Consider the following 27,170-nt stretch of genomic DNA (forward strand, 5'->3'; position numbering starts at 1 on the left):
CCACTGGTGTGGTTAAGTGCATGACATATGTCTTAAGTATCCCCCAGGCGGTACTACAGCTTTGGAATAAAAAGGCTGTGACAGATTGTTGATCCTGGATGCCCGGTGCTGGTGTCAGCAGATCCTACCAGACAACTTGCTGGGGGCTGGCACAATAGTGTGAAAGGGGAGGAGGGGGGGGGGGGGGGGGGGGCACTCACTTACTTAGAGCTGGCGGGGGGTAACAGATGTAGATGAAACAGCCACGGAGAGGAAAGCAGCAGTCAGCCTTCATAAAGCTGATGGAGTCCAGGGCCAAATGGAGAGGAACTAGTAGAGACTGGGTGGAATAAAAGCCAGGAATCATCACTGTCAGGAGTTACAACAACGGAGACAAGCAAATGAGATTTTACAATTACAATTATGAAGATTAACAAAAGGGTAGCAGCCAAAAACCTACACAGTGAGGCCCATCTTGTGTCAAACCCAGACTTTCGATTCCAATAGAAACATTTCCTTTATTCCTTTGTTTATGTTCAATTATATTTATAGTCCCTTTTCTTTCAGAAAAACACATCTACGTAACCTAAACTCTCTATTCCTCGCTATTTCCAAGAATTGCACAGGAAATTATTTGGGAATTACAGACACAGAATAATCATCTTTTTAATTAATAGATTATTCAAAATATAATGATAAAATCCATGTTGTATAATTATTTTTTTTTTTGCCTAAATATCACCCAACTAAATACCCACCACGTTTTTAACTGTAAAAAAAACCCCAACCCCTACTGACAGGCACACGTGAACAATTATATATTACTCTTTTATTAAAGTTCAAAACAAAGTTGCATATGTTGTGTGACAAGGGCTTCCATTAAATGCCTTCTTTACAAACATATGAAAAAAAAATGTATTTGATTTGTACCGGCAGTGGTGGACGTTAACCTGTTTTTTTTCTCAGATAAATGTTGACCCGAGCCAACAAAGAGAAGCACAGAGCAAAGCCCGATACAAACTGAGTAACACAATATGTAAGATCAATGACAGAAAAAAAAACCAAACCATTACAAGCATATCACGACTCAAGAGGCTGACATGGGAACACACCGTGAGCTGGGGTCTACCGCCTGTAGCACCAGTGCCTCATCATTCAGATACAAACATAAATCAACATTTTTAGATCTATCTATGATACCAGAGGCACAATACCTAATGCTCATCTCCAGCTAAACATACAATACAGATGTTCTGATGTAACCACAAAACAAGGCACACCGCTCAAACTGAAACAACTGATTCATTATTGAGTAGCATAAATGTGATGGTAGCTGAAAATGATCAACAGGTGCTAGGTTAGAGAAAGTCTAGACTGAAACTAAAAGTCTTGTGCGAATAAACCTACTCCAAACTATCATGTTATTGCATAGCCGGTACTCTTCAGTGTATATTTCAGTTGAAGATAGAAAGGTTCCCTCTACAATAAAGCACACGGGAGCAGTAAAGGGACAATCGGGGATCAGTAGTATTAGCACGTGAAGAGGCAGGGGTTCAGATCAGCAAAAAGTGTGCAGTGGTCCTTATTGACACTTTGGTTCAGAGGCACTCAAAGTGGTCAACATGCAAAAAAGGACAAATTCCACTTAAAATTCAACGTGCTGGAAAAGAAAAGTGCATGATGGATTTGGTTCGGTCAGCACAGCTGATTCAGTCCTCGCTAGAGTCCTCTGAGTTGTCCACGTCCAGTTCTTCCCACGAAGCCTTGGTGCGCTGCTCCCAGCTTCTGGCCTGGGCGAGCACGGCGGGTGGCATGAGCGCCACACAGGCTGCCAGCCCGGAGACGCGCTCCTTAAACTCGGTCGCGTTTTCCCACTCGTCTGTGTCGGTGTTGTACACGTGGACGTATTTCATCCTGTCGCCTTTGTCATGCGAGCGTCCTCCCAGAATGTAAATCCGACTGTCCAGCACGGCCACGCCGGGTTCTCCGTGCCCAGCGGGGAGGGGGGTCATTAGAGACCAAGAGTTGACAGCTGGGTCAAAGCATGCCACCTGAAAAAAGGGAAATGAATTACTTGCTACTTCCTACAAGTGCTGTCCAAATAGTAATAACCTCTGTCAAAGGTGCTGCTCCAGTACAGAGCGTAATTAATTCAGTAGGTCGTCAAACCTTCTGACTTCTTAGCATCACAATGGCCTTCAACAAAATGTAAAACTAGGTTTGACTCTATAGTTGAATGGATATAAATTATTATCGTTATATAAAAAAGAATTACAGGAAAGTGTGAAGTGAGATCAACAAGTAGGGGACAAATACCGCAACATATGAAGGCCAAAAAGAAATGTTAACAAAAAGACTAAAAAGAGAAAAACCGTAAGGTGCAATGTGGCATTGTACCTTCAGAACATCACGTCGATATCCACGCTCATCATTGCTTCCTCCAATAGCATACAGGCGTCCATTAACAGCAGCCATGCCGTGCCACGCTCGCTCCACTGGTCCCTCTGCACATCCTGTCCAGTGGTTGGCTGCAGGGTCGAAGCAGCAAGTCTCTCTGAGGTACGCCATCCCTCTGCGCCCACACGTTATATAAATTTTCCCATCCACCACTGCTCCAGCATGGGCATACACCTGGGGGAAGTTTAGACTTTACTTAAAGGGAATTCAAGAAAAGGTGTACAACAGGAGCACACCGCTTACAAAACAATGATGGGTAAATAGCACCATCATGTGGACAGCAGAGGTATCACATGCACTTTAAAAAAATAATCCAATCTCATACCTCTCTCTTTAAAGATGTCATAAATTCCCACGAGTTGGTGCGTGGATCATAGCGCTCCACTGTGTCCAACTCGTTGCTGTAGTCGCGCCCTCCGATGGTATAAATATGGCCGCCCACCACACAAACACAGTGGTCAGCATGCTGCTGCTGCAGAGACTGGATGGAGCACCAGCTGTTGTGACGAGGGTCGTATCTGGGAAGAGCGGAAGTCTTAAAACAAACTGGAAACCAACTCGTATGAGATTTAGAACAAAACAGATCAGTTAATGAACTTGTGTGACATCTTAGATTTCACATTGGCCGACGAAGGTCATGTAATATGATCAGACACAACTCCTGCACCCAGCTAAGCACCTGAACTCACTTCACTTGCCAAGCTTCAGTCTTCACTCATTCATCTGGAAAAGTACCAGCAAAGGTAACATACAATCACATACCCCATTTAAGCAGGGGTTGATTGTAGGATCATAACACTGTGCATGTAAGGTCACTCAGAGTTTTTGAGCACCTATCTATTAGATTTTCTGCTCATGACAGACCTGTCGGTAAAATATCATGGTCTGATTAAAACCTCAAGAATACATGGACCTTGTGACCTCGGATCCCAGTTTTTGTTTCCAAAGCCAATTACCTCAGCTATCTAAACAGTATGGAGGATCATTTATAAAGTGCTCCAAAATGGGAACTTGGAAATGTTTCCATGACAACTGGGCAAACACCATCTGCTGTAGAAGATTATGTGATACAATTGAAAACCCAGAACAGTTACTAACCACTAATGCAAGGTGGCTTTTTCATCTTTAAGCAAGCAATCGATCAAATATTCCATCTGTTTCCGGATATTTAACAGATAAAACTATTAGCTGAGAAATATTAGTTCCATAGTGATATAACTGGCGTGAATGAATCACAATATGAAGTGATTGATACATTTTCTGACGTGCTCTCACCTCCAGCAGCGGGTCTCAGCGCGAAATCCACTGGTATTTTTGTCTCCTCCAATGAGATAAACAAAGCTGTTGAGCACAGCAATTCCCTGGTTGGACATGCGTGGCGCGTGAGCTGCAGTGAGAGCCCTCCACTCCCGCCAGCTCGGGTGGAACACCTGAAACAGGTCATTGCCGTCTGAGAGCGTGGTGGAAGCGAACATCCCCCCGAAGCCCAGGACACAGTGGTAGGTGGACCGCGGCTGGGTGAGAGGACTCTGCAGGACGGGCTGCCAGACCTCCTGCTCATGGTAGCGTAGGGCAGCCGAAACTGAATCCTTCAGTGGACACTGGTGCAGTCTGCCATGCAGTCTCTGTAGAACTTGTTTCTCAATCAGACAAAAACGCACAGCGTCGAGCATCTTGAGATTGTCCTTTGGGTCAGAAAGGCGACAAAACAGTTAATATCTATTAATGACAAAGCCTGAGTAATAAAGTAAAAATAAGTAGGTACACTATCCATGATAGTGCTTTAGAACAAAATGCAGACACACCTTCAGACTGACCTGCAAGTACACCTGGTCAGTTTCCACCTGCTCAGGACTGTAGTGATAGTGAAGTGCCGCCTCATACACTTCATTCTCACTGTTCACATGAAGCTCGTCACTGGTCAGCGCTCTGAAAACCTCATCTTGTGGTAACTGTCGGTACACATCTGTTCGTGACAAAGTCTGAATGTTCTTGAGGATGTAGGAGTGGATCTTGTCGTTGAGTTGCTGCAGCCCGTAGAGATCGGCCAGATGATGCACCTCCAATATGTTGCTCTCGTCCAGCCAGGAGAAAAGGAAATCGCAGCAAAAGTCAATGACTTTCTCAAGCTGTAAAACACCAAAGAACACAAGTTAGCAGAGAAGAAAGTAATGAACAACTGTATTTTGCAAAAGAGAAAATAATGCCTACCTGTACCAGCGTGGCAGCTATCAGGACTTCCTGAACACACTCCAGGTCTAACTCAATCTCTGAAGTGTAGATGTAGTCAAGAAGTTTTTTCATGGCCATGTAGGATACTCCATGGATTGGAATCTCCTTTTGCTGTGTCTCCCTGAGGCCTCCAGCAAACATCCCTCTAGAGGAGAAGTGTGACATATTATTATTATGTTAGGTTTACCCAAGTGCAAAACACACAACTCCAGGTTTGAAGTCATTTTCTACAACGAACAACTAATGTTGTAAAGAGCTACGTCTTTAGCAGTGTTTAGCATTACAGTCCAATAGCAGGGTTAGCCACAAATATCCCTGCTGCTTTGTTTTTTTTATACTGTCTTTGTTTTCTCTTGCACAAACCACATAGGAGATGACTTTAAACTAGTTGTACTGCATAGAAGGACAGTAAAGTCACTCTGATTCTGAATAGTAGAGTTACTGACAATACAGTCACGGCAGACAAAATCTTTCCCCACCCTCGCACTGCAGACTACTAAGTGATGCCTGTATGTTACATATATTCCAGTGAAGGTTTCTGCGACACGTAATACTTAATGTTGCGTCCTAAAGGTGAAGGTTAAGTCTAACTGTTATGACAGTAGACAAATAAACAAAGTTAACCCGATGCAAGAGTCAAAATGGGAAGAAGTCCAGCTGACCTGCAGCTGAGACACCCAGCGCAGGTGTGTCAGAGAACCCTCCCAATTTTATGGAGCACAACGGATAAAAACATGCCAGTGTTCACCAGCATGAGAAATTATCGTGTGGATCTATTTAAAACAAAGGAAACTGGACTTGCTTGAATTGTACTGTGTTACACAACACATCCAAATATGTATTGTAGACATCTCAAGCAGTGCCCTTTTGTTTTAGGTTTGTTTTTAGGCATGTCATGACCTGGATAACTGGGAACCTTCACTGACATTGTTAAGGTAATTTTATTTATGTTGATGCATTGTGTCTGAAGTGTTTCCACTGCTGTTCATAGTAGTTATGATATGATTACTCTTCACCGGGTTGAAACCACACCACAGGTGCCTTTTAACCTGCGGCTTCTGAGTACACAGGATTGAGTTCTAAGAAATCATGTGACTGTGGCGCAGATAACACAGGTTTAAAGCCTAACCCTAAACCCTCCCACTACAGCTAAGCTAATGACAGAAGCCTAAATGTGCAAAGCACAACTGATCATATGACAACGTTGAGAAGCTACGTTTAAGATGTTCATGTGGTCCGAGTCTTGGCTTTGTCTTGTGACACAAAGCCGGAGACCTCTGCAACAACCGATTACATAGTGATCGTGTGCATATAAATGGGGACAGGGAAGGGATAACACATCTTACTTGCAATAGAGAAAGTGAAGAAACGTAGTTTGGCCTGGAGGTTTCTGCACATTTGATCACGGTTAATGTTACGTAGATGAATACCTCCTGTATGTCAGTGCCAGACTGTCTCTATTGGTGTTTAAGTCTTGAAATTTATTTTGAACATTTGTCAAAAGTATATGATCTGGTAAGATTCTAAAGAAAAGTGAAAGCGAAAGTTGAGCACAGAGATCTGCTTCACTGAATCTTACCTGAAATAATCACAAGAGGCTGCCAGAAGAATACGGTGGGCTTGGATGGGTCGACCCTCCACCACCAGCACAACATCAAACAGGATGCCGCCCTGTCTGAGAGCCAACAGGCCGTCCAGCAGGCTGCGAAAGTGGGCTGAACTTTTGAAGGTCTGTCGGCCCGGGCGGCCTGAGGAGCCGGCGAGTCCTCCCATTGGACTCAGCGTCCAGTCCTCAGCCACGGCAACACACTTCTGCTCAGGCTTCATCACTTCTATCTGTCTAGCACTGACATCGTTCGGACGTCTCTTCGCGTGCTTTTAAAATTGAAATTACATGGAGAAAAATGAAATCACAACGGAAAGAAAGAGCAAACTGTGCAGCTAGCAGCTAAAGAAGAGTGGTTACGCTTGGTTTATATGTCACTGACACAGACTAGCACGTTGCACACACGGTTAACGCTACAGGAGTATTAGAGATTAATAGCATAGTTTAAAACACACGGCCTACAGTTGACCTGCTAGCTGCCTGCCCGCTGCTAAGCTGTCAGCCAATGTTAAGTTAGTTTAACATTAGCTAGCATCAGCTGGTTAGCATGCTAGCTGGTGTATAACGCACTACAAAAACAGCACGCTCGACACTCAAAAACTGAAACAAGACAGCTGCACAGAAATGCACTCGCGTTCGTGAAAACCAACCCGTTTTAGATTAAAATGTTTGGTCACAAAAGCACACTCGGGTCCTTGGTGAATTCTTTAGCAGAGCCGTGTGATTTTTTGACAGATCAAAACAAGTCTGTTTACTTTTTGGTGTCAGGAGGTGAGCTCAAGCGTGATTGGTCTTCCGCTGCCACGTTGTCCCGCCCCTTTTTTAGAATTCAACAAATCAGGGGCGTCCCTCCCGTTGCACGGAAGTAATAAGATAGTATCAATATTATCAAAAAGACAATATTATTAATAATAACAATGATAGCAGTAGTGTGTAGTGTTGGTGATTCAATTCTATTTGATCTATGTTTAGTTTCTGGTGGTTTATATCAATAAAATATCAAAGTCATATAATAAAAATAAAACTGACGTTTAGGGACAGTGACTTTGTCAAACACAAGAGGATGCTGTTCCCTATTCTAATATCTGTATAGCCAGTTTAAAGGGATTGCTTGTAAAATAAATGCACCAGCAATGGAGGCCCAAAGCAGTCCCAAGTATACACATTTACTCTAGTAAATGGTTTGAGGCATCTCGTATTTTTTATTTTTTTTATCTTTATACGTCTAATGCATTTTAAGGTGCATTATGTTATGCTATTATGTTATTTATATACATTTTATTTGGTTCCTGTTTGATTGCAGATCATTAATTTGGCTAAGGCTACATGACAAGATAATAAAATCAAACAATAAGAAGCTCTATGTGCCACACCGTTTTGTCCTATTCATTTTATTCATGCCCACTGTTTGTTGTCATTTTTGACTCTCCAGTATGCGGTCTCCATCTGATCAAATGTTTTCCAGATGGATTTTCCACAGTTGCATGATTGCACGAGCTGTTAGATAAATTTCTTAAGTCAGCAAGTTCTGATGCTTTGTACATGTATGTGTGTGTGTGTGTTTATATAATTTTTTTGAGGCTTCAGTGTTGCTTAGGTTTTTACATTTTACACAGTCTCATTCATCTTCTGCGGAGGGTTTCATTTGCATATATAATTTCCTGCCAGCCAGAGTAGAGATTTTCCACTTGCAACACCACTCTTGGAGTAATCCATCACTTATCTATTTTCCAGTCCAATATACATTGCAGCGGAGTGCGCTGAGAAAACTGAAAGGTTTTGCTTTTTGTCTTGGGTGCAGAAATTTATAAACAGCAAAGCAAAAGTGTTGCATCTCTCTGTACGGCAAATATTCACACATCAGACATAGCGTACTGTGACTCCATCTAATTGTCTTGGTTGGTATTTCTGAGAACAACACAAGGGATTTGATTACATCCCCTGGGGGTCCTGGAAATTGTGAGGGGACATTTTCACCATCTTCTGACTGTTTAAACACAATCATTTTAACTGGTTAATAAAATTTCTAACATTAGGCGTCAAACCATCTGCGGCTCACACATAGCACCGCATATCACACATAGACACACACATTCACTTAATACATTTCATGCATTGCTGATTAGGGTTGCATAATCACTGGTAGATAATAATTAATACGGTTTATCTGGGTTTGTGCTCTTGTTGTGGGGCCGTCTGAAAGCCTGTTTCTTGTTGGACCTTACTGGAGGTCACAGAGAGTCTGTTTTGGCCATTACTGAGAGTACAGCATTCCAGTACATTAGCGGCAGAGCGTCTCCTTTCATCAAGAAAAGGCTGTGCAGAAGGCGCATCATTGGCCAGAGGAAGGAATGACAGACAAATGAAAACAAAGTGTGCAGCATTTACAGAATTAGCTGTCAATCTATGTACAGCAAACGGACTTGAAAAAGTGGAGCTGGCTGCAGCAGTAACCAAGTCATAAAATAGTCCATGACCTTGAGCTTTTATAAGCATCCCCATCACACAAATCTTGCAAACTGTTAAGACACTTAACCTTCATTCAATATAATTATTGAAAAATATACGATGCTATTAAGGGCCACCCAAAGTGGTGTGTAGTAAGGATAGGCATGTGTGGGCACAATGGGCTTTGACAAAGGAATACTGCAGTACAGCAGGCTGTTGGACACTGAATGTACCAGCTATTATGCACAGCATGGCTCCCTTATGCTGCATCTGATAAGGGGAGAAACTGGCAGACCAAAGGACAATACAGCTGATTAGTTTGGGACAGCACAGCTCCAGTGGTGCCATTCATTCAGCCTGCACCCCATCTAAGATGGTTTCCATGCCAACTACCTGCCATCCTTAGTGTGGCACAGGACATGTGACAGGCAAAGAATGACTGAAAAACATCCCCGCATGCTCACTTGATGTGAATCCCTTCTATGCCCCAGATATGAGAGAATAAATCTTAATAAATAACCTTTCTATATGTAAACATTACTGCAGAGTCAGGTGAAGCGAAATTTTGTTGACAGAGTGTTAAGAGCAAATGTCAGAATATAAAATTGGATAGCCTGTAAAGGAATGAGAGCAGTGTGAAATTAACTGTATCTACTGTGTTATACGCACTCTCTGCTCTGTGATTCATAACTTGAAAGGATGGTTGTAAAGTGACTGAGGTGTGGCCTTGACAGGTGCAATTTTCCTGGGGTTGCTTGGTGATTGTGAAGTGAGTAATCAATTTTCCTCCATACCAAAATTCTGAAAGCCAACAACTTTCAGTCTTGCTGTTTGATGAAGCCTGTCAACTGTCCTAAGGCAGCCGCTGCTGTAGGCAATACATATCTCTTCATGAACAGTGTGGAGTCACTTACACTGTCATGAGATCTGAACAGATCTGCCAGCAGTTGTTGTTCTCATTAATTATCTTGTGTGAATAATTGCATTTGGACATTATAGTGTGACTTCTAATTTTAGTCTGTGTTCAGCGAGGAAACCTAAAAAGCCATGGGAATGTATTGACATTTATTGTTTGGACATATTGCCAACTCCCTTGTCAGTGCCTCTTTCTTTTTTTTCTTTCACTGAGATCTGTCTTCTTTAGAAAAGGCTGCAAGACTTTCCCTCCACGCTGTGGAGTTAGAGAAAACCAATGTTGCTGAAATATTTAAGCCTCCACACAGTATGTGCTGTTCTTGAGTGTTGAGACATTATCCGTTAGTGTTGAAATAAAGAGGAAAACATGGAATAACATCTTTCCATGTGAATAACACTTTATTTTTTCCATATAAAGATCACAAAACACTGGGCAGTAGCTTCTTGCTGAGACAAACAGAGGGTGGATCAAGACTTTTTCACACACAGCCCACACGTGGTAGGAAACTGGACATTTCCCAGTGGAAAATATTATACAAGACAGCAAGCAGCAACATGACAGCACCAGATAGCTCAGCTGGACTGTGCTTGGACAGCTGCTCTCCAAGGAGAGGTTTCGTCCGTGTCACCTACACTTGCCTACACTGCAAATGGAATGTAAGAGACGATAGTTTTATGTCTTGATTTGCATTATGTTTATCAAAGCTGTGATCAGTGTGCCTTTCCCGACACTGTGTGCTTCAGATGCATTGCCATATACAGTAACCCATGGTAACCACCTTCTTCTCCAACATTTGCAAAGAGCCCAAGTAGAAAGGGACTAATGATGGATCAAATATTAACTGGGATAAAGCTAAACTGTTGCCAAGAACCTGTGTGGGTGGGTGGTCATATCTGCCATGTGTCAGTGGATCTGGGCTGATATTGAACAAGGCTTCTAGGGATCAATAGCAACTTGCTGTCTTGCCCCTATCTTGTTATGCTGCCTCTGAATTCATTTTTCACCTCTTGCTATTGGGATTGGGGCTATTTCGGGGTGTGACATCCACCATCGTATTCGCAGTGACAACGTTAGTGTAAATTCTGAATCATATGCTGACACAGAGGAACACTGATGCAAAAGCAAGGCAGCAAAAAGAATAGTCTGCCTTGCACACAGATGCGACTGGAGCTGAGCACAACGTTTTTGTGGTTTGAAAAAGCAAAAAGGACATGCAGAACATTTATATGAATTAAAGGAGGAGGTTCAGACAGACTAATGCACACTGGATTGATTCTACCTTTCTGTCTGCTAATGCAATTGGGTTTTAATAAACCCCAATCTCAGGCTCCGAGTCTATTTCTCGCTCTCTCTTCCCTCTTACTCTATTCATCATTTCTCTACTTAAAATTGATTTGTTCCATCATTCCAAATGTAATTCTTAAAGTAGCATGTAGCGAAACTGAAATAAATTTCATACTTGACAGACTTTTCATTTTGGTTGTGACTTGAAAACAAAGCGAAATCTGGTGTCATTGCTGAGTTTAAAGGAATGATATTGTGATATTTAGCGAAAGGTGCAAGATTGGATTAGAAGCTCAATGCTAATCTCATATCTGCAGTCTCATAAACCAGTGCATACGGACCTTTGGGCTGGTGGTCAGAGAAACCGTTTATAACCATTAGGCTTCTGGTTTGTGTCACATCTATATACATGGCTGAGGGAACAAGCTTCTTCCAGGACATCTTGCATGGCTGCCCACTGCGCAATGCAGTGAACAAATTCCTTGTATGTGCACACAAATAAACATGGCCAATAAAGCGCACATTTATTTATTTTAGCTCAGATGAGACTGGCCCAAAGAATGGACGTGGAAGGAACAGCAATAACATTATTATTTGCACATTATTTGTATTTTTCCAGTTTAGAACTATGGCAAAATCATTGCTAGCATAGCAGCTGCTGGTAGTTTTAGTTTTACTGGGTTAATCTTACAAACCCCCACAAGTAAGTTACAAAGCTATAATTATTATGCAGTTGATTTTGAAGATTCTTTTGTCTATGAGGAAAACATTAAAAAAATACAGTCGTTGTGCATTTGTGGTCTACTGGGAGCAGGCTTGTTTGTATAGCCTCACAGCAGCAGGAGGAAAGGCATAAACTTTGCATTTGATTTGAGTTGTGTTTCTAACCTGATTAATATTAAGACCATGAACCAATAAGGAATAATTTTTCATTAAGTTGATAATCAAGTTGCAAACTTTGTCTTGATTTTCTTCTTTCCTGACGCAAACAAAAACAAGGCTCTTTAAAGCTCTACATACAGCCGAAGTGGGCCGCAGAGTGACACCTTGCAGACACACAAATATCAATGTGATCGTTTTTTAATACAAAAATATTGTTTACTGAGACGGTCCAAACATTGAACTTTGCAGTCGCTTTGCTGCGATGACAAATGCTTACATTTTATAGTATATTGTGCTCACCAGTATGTACTGCACCCAAAGGTCACATTTTAAGAGAAGAGCATTAGGTTGAGCTCGGTGTCAGAGGAGATCTGTGCAGCTGATGGGAGTTGTTTGTCATCCAGGCTACCTGCGGCAGTGTGGCATTTGTTCTTGGCTGGGGTTATTTAAAGCTTCAGGGGATTTATAGAACTGTGTTGCAGTGATGGTGTCAAGGATCACTTCAACTTGGTTCATGCAGTGGTCTATAATACTGCAGATTATGTCAGATACTGGAGATTGTGTCACCATTCAGACAGAGACTCACGAGCACGAGGCCAAAAACAGGCAGATTCCCTTATCGCTTACAAGGGGTTTGAAGACTTAAAAGGCTATGCAAAAAAGACAGAAGGAGCAAAGTCCAAATACAAACAGGTGATGATCAAAAAAACAGACTTGATGAAGGCAGGTTAGGATATCTAAAGTGTTCTGCCAGTTACACAAAGACAATCTGGCAGAGGCATGAGTTATGGGCCGTTATAAGCAGAAGGAGTCGAGATGAGTGGAAACACGTGTGTAGGCTGGTGGGTAAGGTTCAGGTGATTACTGGTGGGAAATGTGCTATGTAGGAGTGGCTAACGACAAGAGAGTTAGAAAACATGGAAAGGAGACAAGTGTGAAAAAGAAACTATATGTGTGACTATATGGTTGTCCAGAGCTGCCACATCCTCTACATCATCAGTATGTGTAATGTTTGATCATGGATGAAAATTCACAGGTTAAATAAAAGAAAAGTTATAATTAGTTGTTGCTGTATTTTTGTTTTTCTGTGTTGTTTCACCATTGCTCACATACAGTCGTGTAAAACATATCAAAAACATAAAGGTGACATACAGTACTCAAATGACACATGGAAATTACATTTTGTAATAATCATTTCAATAAAAACAACAGTAACCAAATGGAAAAAGTAGGTACAGTCCTACGTTTATCATGCCTTAATAGCTATAAAACTAAAATTGCATTAAGTGCCCGTGCAATGGACTTCTTTAGGGAGTGACAGGTAGAACATTTCTTATATGAACCTCTGACATTCAGAGTCTGCTGCTCTCTTTGCTGTTGTAGTGTGTGATGTCGTCATACCAAGAGCTCTATGAAGCCTTCAGAATAAAAAAGAAGTTACAGATGCCTTTGAGCCTGGCGAAGGATTCGAGCAGATCTCCAAATTCATTAAATCATTCATCACTCCGTTGTAAGGAAAATAATTTACAAATGATATCGACGGTTGTCCAGCACTGACTTCGACTCATTATATAGCCCTAAATCAAATAGTTTGAGGCAAAAAAAACCCAAGCTAAATGTCAAGAAAATCTCCAAATTTCATCACAGGACAGTGCAGGTAACTCAACTGTCAGTGTCAGTCGCATGTTTCTACAATCGCACAAATGCAGCCTGCATTGGAGGCATGCCAGGAAAAAGACCATTTGAGCAAAACATTAATTTCCAATGAATGCAACGATCAGATCTTTTGTAATAATGTAATCTGTCTGTGTGATGCAGACCAAAGACAGCTTCTCAGTGAACCCTTTAATATGTACACAGTGTAATCAATTCTACTAAAACGAGAAGTGCTAATGCCATTTCATCTGTGCTATACTCACAACAATACCAGGCACTAGTTTTATGGTTCATAGAAATAAAACTTAAATTCAGTTTGCACAAAAAACAACATCAACAAGCACACCAGCCCCTGAAATATTCCAAGTTATTTTAATGAAGAGCATATTTGTTTCTGCGCTGAAGATGGGTCTGTTTTTCTCAGCCAATTTAAATGATATGCAAAAGATTTTTTTCCATTTCTCACATTAAGAGTTTCTTTCTTTCTTTCTTTCTTTCCTTGAACTGAGTGAATGTGTGAAGTTATTGGGTTTTAGTCAACACAAATAAATCACAGCTACACATTTACTAATACAGGGGATCAGTAGCTCCCTAGCATGAATAGGCAGCGCTACAGCAGGGGAACAGTTCATTGTAAATGGGGCAGAGTAGTTTATTGATTTACATTTCCACTCACACATAAAATTACAAACAATTTTCCCACAAGAAGCCCTTGTACAAATGCCCCCTGTGACACAAGTCTCTCTCTCTGAATCCTAATATGGCCATATTTGAATCCAGTTTCATTCTCTATTGTGTAAATGGACACAGGATGGGAGACTAAACAGCTGATATCGTGCACCAAATAAAATAAGTGATCAAAGAGCGTTTGAATATATTATGTGACAGCAATAATAATGTTTTGGAAATGTTATCTGTTCATGTTCTAGCTCATCGTGTAATGTAGAACCCAACTCTTCTGCTTTCTGTCTGATTAGTGCTCTGTGACAGTAATGTTAGTTTTAGGGACAATCCGTGAGGGGAAGTCTTCGTTTGCCAGACGTCCTCGCTCTCAATGAATCTGTCACTTATCAATCATGTTGAAGTGGTGGACACACTGTCAAAAAACAATTTAACGTCACAATAGAGCTCTGCTGTCTCTACGTGCAAGATTTGCTCTAGGAAATGTTTTCTTCTCTTATGTCAAAACAACGTTCAAAGAAAAATGAGAATGTGACTGACAGTGGTGCTGATTGCCCGAGCCCAGAGGCACAACATCCAGCACACACATACACATACAGTTGTTCCTCATTAGGGACAAATCCAGATCACGGTGTTCAGCGAGCCTTTTCCAGCGTCCCCTCTTTTCTATGAAAATTAGCGTGCGACTTGACACCGCGTCTCCGTGTCAAGTAAACACCCACAGAGCTGTTGTTGTCGGTGGCAAGTCATTTCAGCGTTCTGCCTCTCAGACAAACAGCTATTACTGTTCTCTCAAGCAACCTCCACTTGAAACAGGAGTGTGTGGGGACTGTGTGAAGAAACAGTTAACAATCTGTTGCACAAGCAAGGGAGGTGCAAAAAAAACGAGTTTAAAATAGTTCTAGGTGTTAGATGCAGAGGGCTCCGAACTGGGCTTTTGAATATGATCATGTTGCATTAGCCTTAGGCAGGGACAATTAAAAAAGGTACATGCTGCCGATGCAGAAGACATGGCTCCAATGGTTGTTTTGATGTGTGAACTTAGGCATCTCACAGGTTAATGATCTTTAGAACTGAAAAGGGAAGTCGGTTTATGGTCTTGCCAGAATACGGATAAACGTCCGTATCAGTGTATATTCACTAATAAATAAAATTGATTTACTTATTCTATTTTGTTACGTCACAGTGTTCAGATTTGGAGCAATGAATGTCAATCACTGAAGCCTGTGTTTGAATTCTCTGACCAGCATGTGTTTATTCAAGGTTAACCTCATCCACATAATGCAGTAGTCCTCATTTAACACGGTCCCTGAATATACTGCATATACAGTAGACATTCTACAGCAAGCCCCGCTGGAGTTTTAAACAGCACACTACAACAATATCTGACTATTATATTACCGCGATATTACAACGATTTCTCATTCGTGATATATGAAAGTCTCCTCATTATGTGAAGGCTCAGCATGTCCCTCTACAAGAGACTAAATGAATCACCTAATGTTGCTCACTAATACGTGGCGGGGCTTCAGGTGGGTGAAGCAGACCATGTGTACAAATTTCCCATAGCCTAACTCAATTTCCCCCCATTGTCCCCCAACTGTGTGGGCGCGCGCCTGCACCCGCGTGGACGCGTCCTCCGTGCGTGCGTGCCACGGAGAAGTTATTATGTAAGATGTTCCCAATCACATCTCCGTCTGAGTCGGAGGCATAAGGTCGCTTTAAGAGATACCAGCCCCTATCAGTGATCCTGGCAGGACGCCTCCCACCTTCCCCTCGACCAAAAACTGCGCGTCTCACCTGATGCGGAGCAGAACCAGAAGTCCCAGAAGAAATCACATTCGGTGAGAAGCAGCAGCTAATTTGACCGCTAATTAGAATGTGGTATTTTCTTGCTCGACTGTAACTCTTTTGTCAATGTGTACTGGTGTGTTTACTGAAAGTAAGTAATTTCAATTTCAACTACATGGTCAGCTATTTATTTTTATGACATGCTCCGGCAGAGCTCTAATGACGCTTTCAGACTAATGTTTCTCTATAGCTTCTTATAGAGTTTATGATGTTGCACGCCTTGGGGATATGAATCCCCAGCCGTGTCAGGGTAAATCGGTGGTGCGCATACTTGGCTTATTATTTCCAATTGGTTAGGCTGTTTGTATGTGGGATGCTGTAGGTGTAGGTATCGCTTTGTAATGGATTCAGCAGGTGTAAATGAGTGATGGGTCTCCCCAGGACAGGAGAGCGGTGAGCGCAGCCGAGCGGAGTCTCCCTTCTACCTGTCCGGAGACGCACAGCTGCAGACAAGACAGTGGATCCAGCAGGGACCGAGGGTAGGACACACACGCACGGCACCCGCTGTGACACTTTTCATCTCCGCATGTGCTTCATCCGCATGCACGGTGTATGTAATCATGTTTGCATGCATCTGCTTTGTGTCTTGGCAAAGTGGCTTGCTGATGAACAAAGCTAATGTTGGGGGAAAATATCTTCAGTTTACAGATTTCTCATGAGCTATAATTTCTTTAATGCAGCCTATTTTTATCTTTTGTCTGCGTGCTTTCTTTTTCTCATAACTCGCAAATAATCAGTATAAGTCACGCGTTAATGATGAAATCTCATGATAGCGTTTTATAATGACTCGTTGCATTGCTTCAACTCCTCTAACAGTGCATCACTTTAAGTGTCCAAATTCTGCCATAAACGTTCTGCATCAAGCCTGCAAGATGGATATAGCCTCTATATATATATATATATAATATGTGGGAAATTCTGCCAGAATTAGTCAGGCTGGAATCCAGCAAGGGATCATTTATCCCTAAACAGACAAGATTGTACACGACAAAGGAATTTAGGTGGTATTAGCTATTTACCTTTGTTTTTAATATTCTGCCCTTTCTTATTATCAACACAAACAAATAACACATTCCAACAGGAAATTATAGCTCACAATAGAGACGGCCACAAGCAATTAATGTCCTACCTGTTATCATAATATTTATCATGGTTAAGGATTCCCCAATTAAAAATGATAAATCCTTTAAATCCTGAGGATGTAATTCTCTCAGCATAGCTGTGTTGCAAAACTAATTTCTGGGGAATTGAGCCGTGGGCAAAACATCTCAGTTGGTAATGTTTTCGCTGCTTCAGATGCTCTTGGTGTAATGACATTGTATTTCTGTTATGCTTTCCAGTCCATTATTTTGTTACAGATTGTAAGGACCACATGCGCTTTAGGAACTGGGAAAGCGACTGTGAATGTTCGGTGTCGATGAAAGGTGTCAGTTCCTTTATAGGCAGAGACAGAATAAATTCCCACTGTCAAAAGGGAAGAAAACAGTCAGAGGGAGTGATTGTCTCTGAAAGAGCCGTCGTTATTACCGTTATTGTGATGAAAATTTAAATCAGAATGCCATTACAGCGATGCGACTAAATCTGGATCTGTGCTGTTCTCTTGATGATTTCCACCCGTGTGTCGTTTATTCTTATCGCCTGTACTCGAGGAGAGAGAAAATCTACATTTCTCTCACTGATGACATTAATTATTCCCTACATGAAGTTCCGTTTTTGTAATATTGGACCCACTGCAAGAATGTACAAAGGTGAAATTGGAATACTAAACACATCACAGATGCAAACAGACACTTGTGGAATTACATTCAGAAGCACCGCAAATTTAAAATCCTATCCTGCAGCAAGAGAAAATCAGCTCCTGCTACATGTCCTCATATGAAAGAGTCTAATGATGAAATGAGCTTTTTCAGCAAGAGGGGGTCAATTGCTTTTCATGCTGCGGGTTTTGCAGGAGCTACTTTTGAATTTGAGTGATAACCCAACCCATAATATCTTAATGTTTCTTAAAAACGCACTCAGGTTATTCACGTTACTCATTTCTTTTTCTTTTTTTTTTCTTTTTAGGCTGCAAATGAAGACTGATGTAGAGACTGCCAGGGATTAAGGATGAGGGGAAACGTTAGAAATTGCAAATATTATTCCTGAAGTAATTTGCAAAAGTGTGACAAAACAAATTAGTTCAATTAGTCCTCTACCTTTGAAGTGAGCCCGGGAAAACCGCCATGGAGCTGCAGCACAACACCTATCACAACCAAGCCTTGTGGAGAGAGATACCGTGGGATGTGACCGAGGACTGCTCCCTGTCGGTGGGTGGTACCACGTTCCTGATCGTTGCTTACAGCACAGTCATGGCAGTGGGTCTCATTGGGAACTCTTGCCTGGTGTTCGTCATCACCAGGCACAAGGAGATGCACAACGTTACCAACATCTTCATCGTCAACCTGTCTTGCTCTGACATTCTCATAGGCATCATATGCATGCCGGCCACCATTATCTACACACTAATGGACCACTGGATCCTAGGAGACACCCTCTGTAAGCTTACGCCCTTCATCCAGTGTATATCAGTTACTGTCTCCACCTTCTCCCTCGTCCTCATCGCCATGGAGCGCTACCAGCTCATTGTCCATCCTACTGGATGGAAACCTGTGGTGGGCCAGTCCTACTTGGCAGTGGCTGTCACCTGGATTGTGGCCTGCCTGATCTCAGTGCCTTTCCTCTCGTACACCGTGCTTACCTTCCCTTTCCAAAACATGAGCGTCCCCTACCCGATCAGTGAGCACCTTGTTTGTATGGAGCTCTGGCCATCGGTTCAAGAAAGGCGGGCCTACACCACCTCCCTCCTCATCTTCCAGTACTTCCTTCCTCTCATCCTCATCCTGATCTGTTACTTGCACATCTATCTGCGCCTCAGGAGGAGGAAGGACATGGTGGAGCGTGGCAGGAACAACACTCAAAAGAAGAACAAGGGCTCTACGAGGATCAACACCATGTTGATCTCCATAGTGGTGGCATTTGCCCTCTCCTGGCTCCCTCTCAACATCTTCAACACGGTGTTTGACTGGAACCACGAGGCTATCCCGTCCTGTGGCCACGACATCATATTCTCATTCTGTCACCTCACAGCCATGGTGTCCACCTGCGTCAACCCCATCATCTATGGCTTCCTCAACAGCAATTTCCAGAAACAGCTCAAGTCCACCCTGTTGCGCTGTCGCTGCTGGGGGGTGGCAGAGAGGTATGAGAGCGTCCCACTCTCCACTGTCAGCACAGAGGTTACAAAAGGGTCAATCTTGAGCAATGGATCTATCAGCAACAATACTTAAAAGCAAGCCTCTTCAGTGAAGGACATAGAAACCAGCGAGGACCCCTCAGCCCTCTTTGTTTCATCCTTTGGAGCTTTTGTTGCAAGGTTGACATTTGCAAATTTATAAACCTCACAATAGCAGTCCAGAGGCACCAGGCCGAAGACACCAACATGGCGCAGTGCCCTCAATTCAATATGAGTTCACATGGAAGAGGGAGTAGATAACAGATGATAGTGCAAAGGTTGGGTAAGTTTAAGTATTGTAGAATAGCTGAGGATATTTTACACACATTTGCATCCATAGTGTGTACAGTTCTTTATCAGGCAACCTTCAATCTGATATACGTGTATCCTGTTTTCTCTCTAAGCTCTCTAAGTTTTACTTTTAACACTTTCACTTGCTAAAAGTGAGAAAGTACTGGAAGGTCAAAGGGGTTGAGGCACAGCAAACGTTCAGTCTTCTGTGGCTGTTTTATGTTAATAGTATTGATGAAGATATTAAGGGACTGTGATGTGTTAACGATTATCAACAGAGTAGCTTATTACACGACCGAAGGAGATAACATTAGTGCATTAAATGTGGCTGTAGGCGTTCATTCAGACGACTTACTGGCATCGTCTTAATGCATTTCTTATTACCTAAAATCACTGTTGGTGTAATGAACTTTTACGGAGAACCTTGGAAATAGCTGTACATTTCACGCTGAAAGCCAAAGTCCGTGCTCCAGTATATTTGAGTGTGCATTCGGGGCAGTGCTTCTCATGCGATGTTCCATACGGCCACCATATATCAACTGCAATAACACAAAATAAAAGTGGCAGGTCTCTTCTGCTGTACATAACACATGACACAGTTATAGCTTTTGGTGTGGTCGGCAATAAAGAGCACTTTGTAGCATAGCAAATATCTCCTGTTAGTCTTTGTGCTATTTACCTGCATCGAAGCATTTACTTTATCTGTAATGGTAGTGCCTGTATTATGATATTTGATTTGAATTAGTCACACTGTTTGATCTTCGGTTCTTGTACTGCCGTTTGTTTAGTTTTTAGTTTTTTTTTAGCATTTTTTTTCCATGTCTGCCTTGCTTACTGAGTGTGTGTTGAACACAAAATTGATTTTTTATGTTGCTGTCACCTGCCAGGTCAGATCAGATCATCCATATCGTTGTTAACGGATATTGGATTGGTCCTAAGCCTCTCATTAAAATTAAAATGGTACACTGAGACCAGACTACACCATTACTACTTAGGGAACACAGTGCTGTTTGAGATCCTGATTCCTCTAAGATTATGGCATTGATGTGATTATTCAAGAGCCAATCAGCACTTGTTTGACATGACGTTGTATGATAAAGTGTGCATAAGGGAAAATAAACCCTCCGCTTGTAAATATAATATAATATTAAATATTTCAAACACTTTGTTTCTTTCTGAGGTTAAATTCAGTGCGCGGCTTCTGTGTGCATTATTTAAGGGGGAAGTCTGAGTTCGCAAAAAAAAAAAAAAAAAAATAGATGTGCTTGTAGTGTTGAATAAATCAGTGTTGTGTTTGGTGCCATGGATGTTAAACACGCGGGAGGGAAGAAAATGTAGAAGAGATCAATGGGGATGGTGCTAAATATTCATGCGGAGGGAACGCAAATTAACTGCTATATTTTCTGCCTCCTCAGAGAAGATGAAAGAGGGAAGGAAAAGGTAAGGTTCTTGCTGTCAGGTACCTTGCAGTTTTGATAATGTGTCAGGAAGTCAAGTGTGAGATGTGTTCACACCTTTCAGAGAGCAAAACTGAAGTGAAACTATTCACCTGACAAGCTGTTCTCCAAAGGCACTTTAGACCTCAGCAGATCTCTCATAGGTACTTGTAGTCATAATTGACTGCGTGCTTCCTGGCCTGAGCTGACCTTTACAGACTGCCAATCCTCTCTCTTCTCTTACAATCAATTCCTGTCGCTCGTCTTTCTTTTTAGAACATCTGCAAGGGAAGTAGAAGTGGTTCTTTTGTTTGGAACAAAGGAACCAAGAGGCCGGATGTGCTGGCGTACTCCAGCACCACTTGACAATGAGTTGAATTACGCCGTTTTACATGGTTACCCATTGTATCCAGGCTTTGGGCACATTATTGCACTATGAAATGAAGCTCAGCTGGAGACAAACACTTAATGAGTCCACCGGGCCAGACTCTCCTTGTGAGTGGAGCAGTTCCAGAAAGATTAACATCTTGGCTCTGTGCATTTTAATTTAGAGCGATTCTAATAGAAGCAGTCTCTCCAAATCACAGGAACAACACGAACTAGTCGGACAGAGATTTGCTCAAGCTGTTGTTTTGAGCATTTAAATTTTCTCCAGTCATATTTTGCCTGCCTTACAGGGTATTATTCAGCCTCTTTTCTATGCTCCAATGTAGATAGTAATAGGACATCTAGTAAAATAGGAATACAAGGATCTGTGAAATCTGTTTTAGATGTACCGAAAAGTGATTTTCAACTGCACAGATGTCAAAGTCAGTGCCTGTGTGGACCTTTGATCCCGTGTGAGTAGGACTAATCTTTTTATTTTGGCAGATGAAAAGGTCAGAGGCAGTCAGGATGCTGCCTTGAGAATCCTAATCATGGTATAACATGTTAACATCTGTAGGGCGCAGTGAAACAGGCAGTGAAACAGGCAGTTGCTCATTCACAGGTCAAACACACAGATCAGCTCAGTCAATATTTCCTTGTCCTCTTATCTATCTATTGAATTGCCCTAATGGTTCCGCCTCGTATCAGGCAGTTCTTCGTTCATTAGATAGGGTTTATTTCAGATAACAATTCCTTGTTTTTGTCTGATTTATTAGTTTGGATATCATAAGGACATGCATTCTTGACAGCCTGGTTCGTGAGCTAGGCCAGGTTACGCACATAACACCCTTGAAATATAATTCTGGGAAAACATTTCTTCTATGTGTCTCTAGGTTTGAAAAAAATCTAGAAAGATCAGTGACCTACTGCATGATAATTCTGGGCTCGAAGCACGTCTTCTGTAGCATCACTAACACAAACATGGAAATTGCTGTGTCTTGCTGAACACAACACACTTGACAGCTTGGAATAGCGACCCACTGATGTTGGGCCAGTTTCTCCCCAGGGCTGGTTTTATGGTTGCATGTGCCAGGAAGACAGGTAACAATAGCTGTACAAGAAATTCTTTCATCTCTATAATCTTGACCAGATAATTTAGGACCTGGCCTCTGTGTCTGACCTCCATTTTCTTTGATAGAAGAAAAGACCAGAGGACCACAGCCTGCTTTAGTTGCCTGGTTACAGCTTCCTCTGGGCTTTCAATGGGTCCCCTTCAAGGTGACATAGAGCACCAAGCTATTACAGCCACTTTATTAAACACTGACAGAGGAGCTACACTACGCTGATGCAGTTTCAGAGGAATCATCTCAATCAGGTGGTTCTCTCGTTTGAAAAGCAGGGCGAAATAAGACAGTAAGACATAACATTTATTGCTGGAGATACTCCCAAGATGCATTTTGACTTGCACTGGCTTGTGAACCTTGCAGAACTGTAAACGGTCACTGTAAAGCAATATTTTTTTCACAGCATTTTGATAAGTCAAAGCTGGGAAAGCACTGGTATAATTATTACCTTCAGAATAGCAGTGTAAAACAGGTGTGCCAGGGTCATTTTACTGTGCATGGGCTACACTACTAGACTGCAATAGGAAAAGTATATTTAAAAGAACGAAACAACAAGTCTGCACAGCAAATGTGTTGTGGAGCCAGGAGCTGCTTAGCTCGGTTTAACACAAAGATAGAAAGAGTCTTTTGTGGATCACATAGCTATTTTGCTTTTGAACAGAACAATATTAGCTTGTTTCCAGACTTTAAGCTAAGCTAAGCTAATTGATAGTTTACTATTTTATTGCATGTAACAGAAAACGCGAGCCAGCAGCTGGAGTTTCATCCAAAGATTCCACTAAAGATTAGATGTTACATTTGCAGAGAGCAATCATCCTGTCTTTACTCTGAAACTAAGATGACAACTTTCAGGTACTTTACTATGTTCATCTCACAAATTAAAATGTCAACTGACACAAAAGTGCGCTGTTGATTTACCCTGACAAACTCAGCAGGCAGCTTTAAACACACACTGACTCTCGGCAATGAGATTATGGCTGATGTTCAGTTTAATTACATCAGTCTGTGTCAGACTGGTCTCACTGAGACTAATTATCGGTTCTAACCCGGTGGACCTCGCATCTGTGGGAGTCCATACCAAGTAGTGTCTCCAGCAGGTATTTTCTTCATTAGAGCTGATTGAAATCCTCAAATGGCACATTAATTTAGTAGTTTTTAATAGTCGCTGCTTTGACGTCGCACTTGTAAAAAAAAACAAAAAAAAAACAAACGTCTGTTGCTATGAACAAGTTTGAGATAACAATGGAGGGGTGGATTGACTCTGGGAGTTACTGTTCATGATGCTGTTGGTCTTGTGTAAATATTTTATGTCCCTCTGTGCGATTGCTTTTCATATATTTATCCCTTATCAAATCACTTTCAGTAAGGAAAAATACTTGACCCGTGCATGTTCAATAGATATCGTCAGTGGCATGAAACCCACAGAAACGATTTTCTGCCACACGTGTTTGCCTAGTAACACCAGGGTGACAGACAAGATTGAGCAACTTCGAAAAACACACTTTCCATTGAAGATAAGAGCGTGGTACCCCCTGTATGCTTGACAACAGGATATTACAGGCCGTTGTATCACTGTCAAATGACCATGATGAATAAACTTCGATTTCTTATTCAGTTTGTTTAAATTCCATACACCACTGGCAAACACACCGGGGCTGCCTGGTCAAATAATTGTCATGTTATTTATCCAACCATAAATAAGCACTTTTATAATCCAGAGGAGATTGGGGACTGTACATGGAATAAGCCAAGCAAACAATTAGCTATTACAGTATAACAGGCACATGTCCTCATGGTGAACAAACACAGTAAAGTACAGTGATTTTTAATATGTTTTGCCACTGATGGGATCTGATACAGCCTCGAGGATAAATAAAACCTCAGCAGTGGTCGGAGAGATCGTACACAAAGTTTATGATCATTTTATGAACCTGACTAAAATACTACAATGAAAGGGTACAAACTTCAAGGGCGATGACTTTGTTGTGGTTTTCTAGTGCCCTCTGCTGTCTCAACACACCACCTCACGGTCAGCTACAATATAAAACATGACAGTCAAAAACATTATAAAGTAAAGTAATGTTCTGACTAAACAGTTGTGACTCATCAGAGAATGAACATGGGCCTTCTGAGGGTGTCCTGTGGTGTCTGTTGTTAGTGGGGGCCTTTGGGTCCTATGGGTTGAGGGGAGGGACCTCTGTGGATCATCCCACAGATACTTGATCAGTTTGGGATCTAGTGAATTTGGAGGCCAGGTCAACACCTTGTGCCGTTTTTCATGTTTTTTTAGTTGTTCCTAAACCATTTTATGTGTGTGTGTCTGTGTCAGGCTGCATCCTGCTGGGGATGGCTGCTGCCATCAAGGAGTGTCATTGTTATGGGGTGGTGGTGCCTGGTCTGGTCTAGGTGGGTGCTACATGTCCAAGTAACATCCACACAAATGCCAGGTCCACAAGTTTCCCCGCAGAACATCGTATTGTCGCAAGATGGTCAATGGTATTCACTTCTACCGTCAGTGGTCATAATGTTATGCCTGATTGGTGTATATGTTGACATAAAAAAAGGATGGGAAAGGCAGGAAGATGACTTGAGAACACACAATGCGTGGAAGAGAAAGAGAAAACAGGTGGCAAAAAGAAAAATAGGTATGGGAGAGCTACAACTCCACTTGAAGGATAGAAAACGGGGAGCCATAAAGAGATGGGGGGGGGGGGGCTAACAAATGTGATAAGATTTACATGAGAATCCTACCAAATTAAATTAAGCAGAAGAAAGGAAAGAAGATAAACTTCCTCTGTACTGTCCACAATAGATAAGAAGGAAGGGGACATAAATAATAGGTAATAAAGGTCAGGAATGATGGAGAGACAGAGGAGAAAGATGGAGAATAGATAAAGGGCTCTGCCTTGCTCATCCGTTTAAAAAAAATGTAGACAAAGAATAAGGAGAAAAAAATATTGAAAGAGGGAGTGAGAAAATGCACAAAAGATGTGTGGATAGTTAAAGGAAAAATTATAAAGAATAACAGAGAGCTCAGCATTTCTCAACCATGAAGGACTGTAAAACTGGAGTGATAAAGGGAGGATGATAGAGGGACAGTAAGGAAGAGGATGGAAGGAAAACAGTGATCATCTGACGTGAATTAGGAACAGAAGGGGTGGAGACTTGATGGAAGAAAATAAAAAAGACAAAAGGTTGTAAAAGACCTGGGCAGTGTAAAGACTTATTAAAGAAAGGAAGATGGGATTAAGAAAATAAAGAGGTGAAAGACAGAAGATAAATGAAAAGGTGTGGATGGTAAGACTAAAATATAAGGAAGAAGTTGAGCAGAAGTATAAAACAAATATAAAGGATTGGAAGGGTTCAGAAAAACCAGAAGATGACAAGCAAGAAAACCAGGAAAAGAATACCAAAAAGCAAAGAAGAAAGACAGAAACAGACCAAAGATATGTGAGACTGAAATGATAAATAAAAAGTAAGAAATATGAGGATAGACAGGTGGAGAAATATAGAAAAGAATATGAAGGTTAGGAATGAAAACGGAAAATAAAGAAAAAGTGCGAAAGGAGAAGGAAAACGGAGGAACATGATGGAGAACAATTCAAGAGAACAATGTCCAGAAGAGCGGATAGTTAATGCACAGAGTATTGAAAAGAGTGGAGAGGAAAAGGGGGAAAATTAAAGGAGAAGAAAGGACAATGTATGATCATATGTCCAGGAAAAGAAATCAAGGAAAGTAAGGGTGAGGGAAGGAAAGATGAATAATGGAAAGAGTAAGGGCATTAAATATGAGATGAATGATAACAGAAAAGAAGAGATGGAGAGGAGAGATTTTTTTTTTCCTGTCAGTCCTTCCAGTCTCTCCAGCTTAGCATTTATTTGGGGACATCATGTCCTCCTATTCCTCTTAATTTTTTAACAGAGTTGGAGATGAGGAACATGAAGTCCTTGTACTAAAAGTCACTTCACATGTTCTGTTCTAATTGTGATGGATCAGCGGCTAACGGCTCTGACTGTTCTCTCTTGTGAGATCTGTGGGATGATAACGCGCTGGCACAAGCCTGATCCACAGAGGTCCCTCCCTCAACCCATAGGACCCAAAGGCCCCCACTAACAACATTCTGTTGCCAGACACCACAGGACACCCTCAGAAGGCCCATGTCCATTCTCTGATGAGTCACAACTGTTTTGGAGGAACAAGGGAGACCTACACAATATTAGGAAGGTGGTCATATTGTTATGCCTGATTGGTGTATGTAAAAGAACAACAGAAATCACTCTAACATGTATTGAATGAAAGGATGTTTCAGAACTGGCAAGCTCTTATTGTGAAGGTTCTTCTTGTAATCCGTCCGGTTAATCCGACCCAAACACGTTTCTGAACTGATGTGGTAAATGGACGGAGTGACAGTCCTTTAAGAATTATGTTCTATGATTTCCCTGGAACAAAAACCACGTGCAGACAGTAGATTGCACTGATATTAGCTTTTCTGATTGTTGTCCGTCAAAAACAGTATTCACGCGCTCCTTTACACCACCACCACGGATTCTGTTAGCAACACTAAATGTTCAAATGTTCCAATGTCTGCATCACCTGTGTGGTTTACCAGGCCTTCATATCAGTATTTTTAATGACTAAAAATTACAACAGTGCAATGCTACAATACTATTACTGGTCATTCAAAAGCAG

At 41.7% G+C, this 27,170-nt stretch overlaps 2 protein-coding genes across 3 annotated transcripts; one reads left to right on the forward strand and one right to left on the reverse strand.

The window, feature by feature from the left end:
* Positions 1 to 793: 793 nt before the first annotated feature.
* klhl22 (kelch-like family member 22) lies at positions 794 to 7,018 on the reverse strand. Of its 2 annotated transcripts, none has more exons than XM_084551017.1 (7): positions 6,248 to 7,018; positions 4,648 to 4,813; positions 4,254 to 4,565; positions 3,712 to 4,121; positions 2,762 to 2,954; positions 2,377 to 2,610; positions 794 to 2,030 (listed from the first exon to the last, which is right to left on the reverse strand). In XM_084551017.1, exons 1-7 carry the CDS (start codon positions 6,493 to 6,495, stop codon positions 1,689 to 1,691), a joined length of 1,905 nt encoding a protein of 634 aa, XP_084407143.1. In that variant the 5' UTR covers positions 6,496 to 7,018; the 3' UTR covers positions 794 to 1,688. The 2 variants fall into 2 exon arrangements, with proteins under 2 accessions (XP_084407143.1, XP_084407142.1); XM_084551016.1 differs by having other exon boundaries at positions 4,242 to 4,565.
* Positions 7,019 to 18,214: 11,196 nt separating this feature from the next.
* On the forward strand, positions 18,215 to 19,641 carry npy8br (neuropeptide Y receptor Y8b; the record flags this gene model as incomplete). The annotated part of the gene is made up of 1 exon (XM_084551236.1): positions 18,215 to 19,641. One exon carries the CDS (start codon positions 18,215 to 18,217, stop codon positions 19,316 to 19,318), a length of 1,104 nt encoding a protein of 367 aa, XP_084407362.1. The 3' UTR covers positions 19,319 to 19,641.
* Between the last annotated feature and the right edge of the window lie 7,529 nt (positions 19,642 to 27,170).

The sequence above is a fragment of the Chelon labrosus genome (assembly GCF_963514085.1).
Source record: "Chelon labrosus genome assembly, chromosome: 9".
In the NCBI taxonomy this organism is placed as follows: domain Eukaryota; kingdom Metazoa; phylum Chordata; class Actinopteri; order Mugiliformes; family Mugilidae; genus Chelon; species Chelon labrosus.

Bases quoted from the DNA above. Each gene is read 5' to 3' on its own strand.
- klhl22 (XM_084551016.1), bottom strand. From the start codon at position 6,495: ATGAAGCCTGAGCAGAAGTGTGTTGCCGTGGCTGAGGACTGGACGCTG. The intron at 2,955-3,711 runs GTGAGAGCACGT...CGCTCTTCCCAG, and splicing joins GCTGAGACCCGCTGCTGGAG to ATACGACCCTCGTCACAACA. The intron at 2,611-2,761 runs GTATGAGATTGG...AACTTCCCCCAG, and splicing joins TGACATCTTTAAAGAGAGAG to GTGTATGCCCATGCTGGAGC.